Source organism: Suillus discolor, assembly GCF_016758755.1.
Source record: "Suillus discolor strain FC423 chromosome Unknown F5147scaffold_677, whole genome shotgun sequence".
NCBI lineage: Eukaryota > Fungi > Basidiomycota > Agaricomycetes > Boletales > Suillaceae > Suillus > Suillus discolor.
The window spans coordinates 1-10,206 of record NW_024541924.1 but is presented as its reverse complement, the minus strand read 5'-3'; the positions used below and the strand labels follow the sequence as shown (position 1 = coordinate 10,206).

The following is a 10,206-nucleotide window of genomic DNA, read 5'->3' as shown; positions in this document are numbered from 1 at the left end:
GCTGACGTCATGTTAGCGAGCCATAATACACGATCATGGCGACATAACATGGCCATCACCCCTGTATCTGCAAAAATTGGGTGCTGGCCTTTTCGCGCTTCTCATCAGCGGCAAGAAAAGATTCACCGCAGCTATCCAGTACAGAGGTGGGGACTCGCATACCATTCTCATAGCCATCCCCGTCCTCTTCTGTAGCTGTAGGTCGCTTTCTCTTGCGACCCTGATCAGTGGGCCTACCACGACAACTTCGCACATGAGCATCCATCGATGCCACCTCCTCATCTGAAAGGAAAACTGATCTGACTGGGTTTGGAGGATCTGGACCTCCGCCGCATTGGTCCACTGAACGTTTTTGAGTGAAGCATGCGTCAATGCAAGTATGGACGTCAGGTCTATTATGTGCTTTAGAATTTTTTTAGTTGATGATATTCACGCAACTTACTGGAGACCAAGGGTTCTGCTTTTTTGCCAGTCATCCAAACCGAAACAAATTAAACAACGAGACCTCAGATAGTCACTTGGACGTGTTAGTCCCTCAGTGGACGGTGCTAGAAGTGGGTGATGAGCTCCAATGAGATTCGATAAGTGATCTTCGGCACTCATACAGAGCACAGAGTACCAATGATAGGCGTTACCGAATCAACAACGAAGATTATCCTATGATAAGATTGAGCTAGATGGCCAAAACCCAACACAGACACTTGACTAACCTTGGTAGTAAGATGATACCCGCGGCCAGCCAGAAAGACTTTGAGCGTTTCGCACCAAGCGGTCGTGTTGGGAGTGATATGCATGAACAAGGTCTTCACAAGTTCCAGCAGCTGAAGGTCCACAGCGAGGGAAGGGGCAATGGGAGCGCATGCAAAATAACCACGACCCAGGAGCTGAAGGGGAGCAGGTGCGCAAGCGCAGCAATCAATTCGCAATATCTCAATATCTACGATATTATCAGCCAACCAATAACTCAGGTAATAAGAGAGACATACGATTGAAAAGTATGCAAGTGATATTGAGAGTTCTCCGTCTACAAGAGGACCTGCACTGGAAGGCAGCAACTTCTTCTGCATCTGGTCCGATTCGATCGCAAAGAGAAGTTGATTTGCGCAAGTATGCAAAATATGGAGTGATCAACGAAGGAATGACTTCGTTTGTCCAGCACCGCCACTGATTTAACTTCTTTTGGCGGCCGTTCGAACAGGAAGGCGGGAGTAAATCACCATCAGATATGTAGTGGAGTGAGTTATAAAATGATGAGCCTTCCTCTTCACGCTCTAAAAGATCCCCAGCAGAAGGAGTATCATGCTGATTAGCAGTGTCACCATCGCTCAAAGGTTGTTGCTGCTGCGACCTCCCTGTCATATCGAGTGATTGTTGTGTGAGGTGTTTTCTTCCGGGAAGTACGAGTAGTGGGGGGGCTACAGGAAGGTAAAAGTTGTTGCTTTGCTGCGGTCGCCGCCTCCTCTTCACCATGGAAGAAGTGATGAGTATGTGCTGTGTATTATGAGGGGATGGAGTTGATGGCCCAATGATAGGGATGGATGGGGCCATGACGAGATAATCGGAGGCAAGCACAAAGCCTGCACAAAGGTCAGCATCAACGTGAAGCCGACTATGAGATAGTCAAAGGCAAGCACAAAGCCTGCACTAAGGTCAGTGTCGACACGAAGTCGACTACTGAACGCTAGGAGGAACCCGAAGTCCCAAACTTGCGTCGAAAAGGAAGAGGATAAAGTGGGTGAACACGTCAATCAACCTTTGGAGTAGACGAGGACTAGGAAACATGAAGAAAGAAACTCTACCTGTTTATGTGCACGGTGTTGCTGTGTGAAACCAAGATGTTAGCGCGTATATGCGGAAAATAAACTTTAATCCCTAGGATACATGTTTGTCCATGACGAAGTCCGCTTAGGACCAAAGCAGAATAATGGTAACATGTGATGGTATACAAACAATTGACTATTTGGGGTATAGGTTGATTAAATTTGTAAAAGTACACGGTGATTGCGATGGGAAAAGGGCACAGTGTCAATATCTACGTGACCGAATACAGTAGATGAGGTACAATAGGTGGACGGCCAGTATTGTCGAAATACGACTGGACGTAGAAGCAACAGCATTCCTTCATCCCCTTCCACATGTTGTGCTCGCATCTGGTAGCATCGAGGGGCTGTTTGAGGGACTCGGGAAAGTGCTCCCACGTTGACAACACCTTGCAGAAACTTTCGAAGTATGGTAGAGCAGCGTCGAAAGATGACACATTGAGTCCGTCGTTCTCTTCCGGTAAGTCCCTGTTCCAAACCCTCAATGATTTCGACAGGAAAATACTATGAATAAGTTCTATCTGTTCCTTCCTCGCCTCCTTGTCCTTATGTGCATCGCGCCCAAGATGTTCATCAAGGTCGAGAAGTTCATATCGGAAGCTTTGCTCACAGATTTCATACGTGATCTGGCGCACGAGATCTGCAGGGGGATTGTCCAGAGTGGAGATAACTATATCCTTTCCGCGCCAATGAACATTTGTGGGACCTGCCCACAAGGCCCGCAGTACTGTAACTTCCTTTTGGAAGAGGGTAGCAGTAAGTGCTTTCGACTTGCTGGTCTTGCTGGACGTTTGCGGATTCGCAGGAACCTGAGCGTGCTGAGATATCAAAAAGTCACGCCAGTTCTGGGCACGAGGAAGAGGTCGAGGGCTTTCTTCGTAGACACGTTCTAGCCAGGTTGGGCGGCATGCCAGCCAGTTGGCAAGGTACTTCATCAATGATTGCAGGGAAAGAACATTGACGAACAATCCTGGATCAGGAAGCGAGTAACCATCGTCCATTTGATCCCTGGGATGCTTGATGCGGAGAAATTCTTTATTCGCATCCTGCAAAGCGATCTTGAAGAAAGAATTTATCGGGGGCATGTAAGGGTGATCTATATCAGACCACTTGTCACGACCAGAAACAGCTTTGTTCTGACGAGGAGCAGTTACATCGTCTGAGGAATCAATTAGACACGGCAGTCATGAAAGAAGACTGATGAACTTACACGGCGCAGGTTTTGCCTTCGCTTTTGCCTTTCCTTTGTCTATGCGAGCCTTTCCCACCAATGAATCTTTCATGGCCAGCTGTTCCACTTGGGGTTTAGGAACCGGCAGCTTCTCGAAGTTGGAATATGGCTGACGAGCGGCCTCGTGATGGCGGCGATTATTGGGACCTCTGGCTATGATGTCGAATGGCTGAGCGAAGAGTTTGATGGGATCGTGGTACATGCCGATGACGAGGTCATTGGGTGGTGTGAATGGAATGACTTTCACGATGTTCATGTTTGAGTTGACAAGTCTGACATCACAAATGAGCCAGACAGGAACTCCAGCAGCGTGCACCTTTGTGGCAATAGCGACATCTTGAGTGAAACAACCCATCCATTTAGTATCGACCTTATGAGTAGTGTCGAGGAATCACATGCAGGGCTCGATGACTTCATAGTAATCTAGAACTGCCCAGATGTCGAGAAACCGACGCTGATATTCAGCAACGACTATGACAATGTCGCGCCAAGCCATGGCTTGCTGCAAGCACTCGTAGACGGCGCGCATCGCATGCACCCACCCAACAACATGATCATCTTTATGCAACCTTGCAGCCTTGTAAGTGCCAACCCGCTTGCTGGCCTTCTTGTACAATCGCTTCAGATGGCCGAGAATGTCCTGCTTGAGCTGACCAAAAAGACTACCGGGAGTAAGGGACACGAAGTCACTTGAGAAAGTTGGCCTGAATCACGCATGGGTCATGCTTGCGTCGCCCATATAGGCTTCCTGGTGTGGAATGGCGAAACTTCGAGCATACAAGTCGTTGTACATCTGCGGCCACTGAAAGGGATCCGTGGCCCAATATCTGCCATCTGCTTGTGCTTAGATTATGTCGGTTTCGTTATCGAAGGGTTGCGGAATAAACTTCATGTTGGGAGTAGTGACGACTCAGTGGCCATATGCAGCCACACAGAAAGCATCAGTAGCAGTGAGATAACCTAGACATCGTCAATCAAAGACAGTAGAGGTACAAAGATGCCAGAATGCACGGTCGCCATCACGCATGAATGGTTTAAATACAGGGATCGACATAACGGTAGCTGCAGGAATGGTGATGCTGAGAATAGGGAATCACAAAGCGACTCAAAGTCACTGAGGAATGAATTTAAATCATGCAACGACTCGAAGTCACTGATAATTTAAATGCTACCACGAAGGCAGATAGTAAGATGGTCTTGAGAGATTCAGACGAAATCTGATGAACGCGTGATGTCAGTAAATGTAGCGCGAACCAACTTAGCATTGGAACTTACGGCGAAAGACGAGAGGAGTCTTGAGTGAAGTGAACAGACTGGTTAGAAGGCTGGATGTCAGCCAAGATAGGGTGATTAAATATAATGAATGTACTTACCTGCAGATGCCAACAGCACAGGCTTTAACGAAATCTGAATGTCAGTAATAGCGTCAAAAGAATCAGCAAGTGACAGAAGGTTTAAGATGGTTCTGGCATTTGAAGATAATCCTGGCGGTTTAAGACAATACTGACTGTGGAAGACAATACTGACCGTGTAAGACAATGCTGGTTGTGGGAGACAGTTCTAGCTGTGTGAAACAATGCCGGGGGTTGAAGACAATGCTGGTGGTGGACGCAAGATACTGCCGGTGGAAGACAAGATAGTGCCGGTGAAGACAAGACTGCCGACCGAAGTCTAAGCAATCAATAGCAGCAAGCAACACGAAGTTGCTGCTCGCGGTGCGTCTACCACGAAGGTAGACTATGGTAGACTATAGAAGTCGGGCGATGTGAACTGTGATGGGAGATGAAGTTGGGTGGCGAGCGATGAGGAAAAGGAGTTGGGGGTGAAGAAATGTGAAGTCTACACTTCGAATCATTGTGGGAAAGCCCATGCACAATCTGGGAAAGCCCATTGCCCAACTTCCAATTTTGACAATCTTATTACTAAGTCCAAGTTTGACTTGTCGCCTGTTATTATTCTTCACCTGCGACCTCGTCATCGCTTACCACCCATCTCTTCCTCGTCATCGCTTACCCCCATCTCCTCCTCCTCATCTGGCCCCATCGCTTGCTCTGCCTTCGAGGCAGACAAAATTAGCCTGGGTGACTTCGCGTCATCGAGGGCTACCTGGCTGTCTGACTATGAGTCTGATGGTCCTACCTACCTCAACACGGCATCTCCTCCTCCTCATCTGGCCCCATCGCTTTCTCTGCCTTCGAGGCAGACAAAATTAGCCTGGGTGACTTAGTGTCATCGAGGGCTACCTGGCTGTCTGACTATGAGTCTGATGGCCCTACCTACCTCAACACAGCTCAACACTGAGCTTGTCAATTCGCCCATATTCATCCATCCTTGGCGAAGGCCCTTTTCCAGCTATTGTATTCTAATTGATTGTCTCCAGGGATTTCGAACATCTCAAGTACTTTGTATTCTAACTACCGATCAGTATGTCCTCCCCCCATCTTACATTATTATAATTGATACATTCTACTTACAACAGATAATCAAAGGTCGAGCTATGCAAAAGGTGGGACCCACTAACTAAACTCATTCGGGAAGTGGAGAAGGTGAACTCTCAAGTAACTACTCTGCCCGCTTCACACTAGCTAACACGACAAAAGCAGTGAGATCCACAAAGTAGACTGGCGGGTATACTTGTAAGAATACCTTTTTTGACATGCTGGAGGAGATTGTTGATGATGACCACACTATCATCAGTACCGCTAGTTTCGTCGACTAGTCAGCGTCATGAACTTGGACAAGGATCTCACAGAAATTCACACTGATATCGGTGGTCTCGAGAACCAGATCCAAGAAATCAAAGTAAGTTTGGTCCCTTCTAGTTCGAGTTGTTGAAGTGACACTTTTTTCCACTTTACAGATCACAACCAAGCTAATTTGAAGGTAGACTGGCGCTATGTCCCCCACATGTTGATTCAACGTGACAGGCTCTTTATTTATTAGCCGATACTTTCTTTCTCCTGTTTGAGTAAAATTGTGCACTCGCTGTTGTCCGCAGTGAGCAGCCATTACCATATTAGGCAGTAAGCGCTAGAGCGAGCACCTGTCACCCAATCAGAACATTGGTACAGTTTAGTCTACACATACACTACTGGCTTACAGTAACTGATGTTGCACACCTGAATAGTTATACCTATGTATATGATAGACCATCGTTTTCTCGAGGAGCCGTAACTACTCACACGCCTATCTTGCCCTCTTCGCTGCCTTCGAGGTAGCTATGACGCTTGCGGTGTAGCAATGATCATACTGAAGAAGTTTAAGCACCGCCACTTCATTTCACCAAAGATGCACATCTTCGCCCAATCACCCATGTTTGCGTAAGCTTTGAAGCTTTGTTAATGTGAGCCATCCGCAATAAGTTAGTATGTGATCGTTTGCAGTGAATATTGCATTATACTAATGATGTTCTTTCAATGTAACTCTTTTGTTTCAGTGTCGATTGGGCGGATTGTAGCTTTTGATTATTTTTTTTGGTTTTTTCGATGTGTATTGGGCGTCTTACAGTCAGTTAAAATCCGCAATGTTCGTGTATTTTTGGCAAGAATTTTTCTTCTTCTGACTTGCAATCAGCTTCGTCTCCCATACTCTTCTATTGTCCTGTCAAGACTTCGAGTCTTGAAAAATAACTGTAAGACTTCGTGTTTTACTAGCTGCCTGCTTCTAACATTCGTGTTAAAAGCACCCCTTTTCTCAGTATCAAGCCCGTCTACGTTTTAATGGCACCCTCCACCAGAAATGCAGCCCGTCGTGGTGCAACTAATATTGGCACTCAAGGCTCCACAGTATCCGGTAGCTATGTCATGCGCACACGCAGTGGTATCACTATCAACCCTCCAACCAAGCAAAATCATAAACGAAAAAAGTCCTATCCTTCAGCTCTCTCCTGTTACGGATGGCCTTAACCGCCCCAACCCTCGTCCTCTACCCCGACGCTCATCGATCATGACCTTCGATGACTATGCTCAGATCCTTGCTCGCCCTTGTAAACGAAACGTAAAACCTTCAGTGGACTCAGTCTCTTCTGACATTCAGTTACGAAACGACTGTGCCCCAGGTAATGATCTATGGTATTAACTAAAATAACCACACTGACCCCTTTCATAGACACCTCTGACGCCGATGATGACCTTCTGGCTGCGGAATCTCACATGGATGAAGATGATGACATGGTCATCATTGATGACAATGATGTCCATGACGATGACGGTAACGAAGACCATGATGTCCATGACGATGATGGTAATGAAGACCATGAACACGGCCAGGCCAATGAAAATGAGGAAAACGAGGACGAGGATGAGGACTTCGTATGTGCAAAGACTTCACCAGGTATATTATATCTTGTTTAATCTACAGTTGGGATGGCTGACAGCTGTGATCACGAAGATGACGTAGAAGGCGATAGCGACAACAGCGCCAAAGTTACCAATGAAGAACCTGAGGACAATGAGAATAACGAGGACCTCAGGTGTGCAAAGACTTCGCCAGGTATATACTGTTTAATCATTTTCTTGGAGGGAGGACTGACAGTTATCTATTCTATGCAGCCAGGAGACTTCAGCCCCGAAACGTCAAGAAAACCAACTACAATTTTGATGATGGGTCTCAAACCTCTCCGTCGGATAGCAGCTACTTCTTCCCAGGCAAAACGTGAAGGTCCCGCAACATCTGATCAAGTTGACACCTATGAGTCAGATGGCGATGAAGACCCCGACCATGACCACGACAGTCCGTCTTCACCGCCTACTAAGCGCCGGAAGACGTCTTCAGCAGTCAAAACTACCTCGGCCAACACTTCTCAGAACACTACTCGCTCAACAACCGTTCGCACCAAGCGTGCTCATACATCTATTTTACATTCAAGTGACAACCCTACTCCAGCTGGTATAGTTTTTGGCCCTACGCCAGACAACGACCCCAGTGAGGATGAGCAAGAACTCACAGGCCATTTAAAAGAAGGCCGGCTATGTCAGGAGGGCATCAATGAGGCCCAGGAACTTGGTCAGACAACAGTAGAAGAAGCTCGGGTCATTGGCACCAAGTACGGCAAGTCTGCGCGTAGTATTCTCATCGAGGCCGGCCTGTCCATCAAGCATTCGCGTTCAGAGTCCGATTGGAACGCCCACCAACACTGGTTCATGGATAATAACCCGCGCAAGGACAAAGAATGTCAGTGCCCCTTTCAGTGGTGTAGCTGAGGCTAAATTGAGAGTAACAGCTATCGTTGACTGGAAAGAACGTCAACGCAAACATTACCATGCGATGGGCAAGGAGGACGGACAGTGGGACACAATTCGCAATTATAACATTACTGGCGGCAATACCAACCAATCACGCGCCAAGACCATCTTGTCAATGAGAGAGGATATCGCAAGAAGGGTACATCCGCCTCATTTGCACATTCTGCGTTATAGCTAATGGCTTGATATAGTTGTCTGCTTATTCTCGCCTTGAAGGAGTGGAGGCTGTCGGGTGTATATTTGATACAACACAAGACGAGGCTGCTCGACAGGCATCTGGCTTTGTCACGGGCTCCAACCTCACAGTCAATTTGATCAACGAGCATCAACTGGACGCTCGCGCAATCTTAGATTTGGTCGTGACCGCAACAAAGTGCATCTTATTCTTTAAGACTTTGCTACCTTCTGACATGTTCACAGAGCGAAGGCTACAATATATCTGTGCCGCAGTTTATGGGGGGAGTAGGGGCTTATGAAATTCTACTTTCAAAGCTGAACGAGCCTCCCCACGACTGTTACAGGAGGATATGGCCAATTATGGTACTCGAGAATACTTGTGAGTACTCAAGCTTGTCTACATTCAACAATTAACCGGAGTCTGCTTAAATAGCGAAGTTTGGGTATCGACCTAAAGCAGTCCAGTGGCGGAAGCTTCTTGACTATGCTTTCCAGTACAAGTTCATGATCAAGAACTGGCCTGATGACGTTCCACCTATTGGTCCCGAATTCAATCCTCACTACCTGAGTTCACAGCATCTCAAGCTGCTCGTCGTCCCTTTCATCAAGCGCAAAGCGCATTCATACTATGAGGCAGAACTCTGGACCGAAGCTGAGAACTTGTTGGAGTTAGAGAAAAAGAAGTCTAAGGGCAAGCACCAAGCTCAGGACTGCACCGTGGAAGATATCATGAGCGAATTAGATGTTACTGTACCCGAGATCAAGTTCGCAGCTTGGCCAGATGGTATGTAGTCTCCAGGTTGTTATTATACTTTCATTTTCTGATATCAATTATGCAAGATTGTCTCAAGCAGCTCAAGGACGAGGTGCCGGAGATGTTGGACATCCCCTTGGTGACTAGTACCTTGGACGTCGTGCTGCGCAAGCTGGTCGACTCCGCGAGATTCAAGCTGTCAATCCCTGAAGATATGTTAGCGGTTAATGAAGCACGTTCGGATGCCCCCGTTCCCTCTACTCAAGAAATGCTGCCAAGTGTTACGTCGACCGTCGGTCGGCGTGTGCGAACTAGGATGGGTCTTCTCAGCGATGACTCGAGTGAGTCTACTGAAGCTGAGCGTGGTCTGGCCTTGACGGAACGTCAAGGATTCCTCCGGCGATCTCGGTAAGGCGGCGCTCGTCGAGATGCAGGGCTAGTGGATACGTGCTAAGTCGTATGGGGGCGACTTAGAAGTGCGGTCTCACACAAGGAAGCTGGTAGGCTTAGATGAGCAAGTTCTGGGGATGAACCTAGTAGATTAAAGTAAAGTATAATCTACAACAATGTGTCTACTTATACATAGTGTAAGTAGATGTTCAAGCTCAGTCTATAATCTATAGTATATCGCTAATCTAAGATAGCTAGACATGAGGTTAGATAAAGTACATGAGGCTTAGCCTCTGATCATACATGCAGCGCCAAGGCAGCTGCGCAATCAACAGGAGGCGCATGGAAGCGCTCCGGGTCTTCATACATGAGGCGCCAAGGGCGCTCCGGATCTTCATGAAGCGACATGCTGTATACATGCGCTGATCTAGGGTGTCCATGAGGCGTACAGCCTCCATGGATCAGGTACAAGGCCGTCTAGGCCAGGGGCAGGGTCATAGCGCCAGGCGGGGTCATAGCGGTCCAGACCGCTGTCTTTCTAGGCGCGGGCGGCGCACCGCCGCGCGGGGAGTCTAGCAGCGGGGGGCAGGC

At 47.6% G+C, this 10,206-nt stretch overlaps 3 protein-coding genes across 3 annotated transcripts; 1 reads left to right on the top strand and 2 right to left on the bottom strand.

Moving 5' to 3' along the window:
* Positions 1-704: 704 nt before the first annotated feature.
* On the bottom strand, positions 705-1,194 carry F5147DRAFT_552625 (uncharacterized protein; the record flags this gene model as incomplete). Its single annotated transcript, XM_041430432.1, has 2 exons — positions 705-937; positions 987-1,194. Coding segments are annotated over 2 exons (441 nt in total), but the record flags the coding sequence as incomplete, so codon positions are not given.
* An 838-nt stretch (positions 1,195-2,032) lies between these two features.
* On the bottom strand, positions 2,033-3,844 carry F5147DRAFT_784807 (uncharacterized protein; the record flags this gene model as incomplete). The annotated part of the gene is made up of 4 exons (XM_041442878.1): positions 2,033-2,979; positions 3,031-3,421; positions 3,482-3,713; positions 3,765-3,844. The coding sequence occupies 4 exons, from the start codon at positions 3,842-3,844 to the stop codon at positions 2,033-2,035; spliced, it is 1,650 nt and encodes a 549-aa protein (XP_041284043.1).
* Positions 3,845-6,789: 2,945 nt separating this feature from the next.
* Positions 6,790-9,637, top strand: F5147DRAFT_784806 (uncharacterized protein; the record flags this gene model as incomplete). Its single annotated transcript, XM_041442877.1, has 9 exons — positions 6,790-7,108; positions 7,159-7,383; positions 7,441-7,542; positions 7,606-8,223; positions 8,273-8,433; positions 8,486-8,653; positions 8,715-8,850; positions 8,905-9,255; positions 9,312-9,637. 9 exons carry the CDS (start codon positions 6,790-6,792, stop codon positions 9,635-9,637), a joined length of 2,406 nt encoding a protein of 801 aa, XP_041284042.1.
* Between the last annotated feature and the right edge of the window lie 569 nt (positions 9,638-10,206).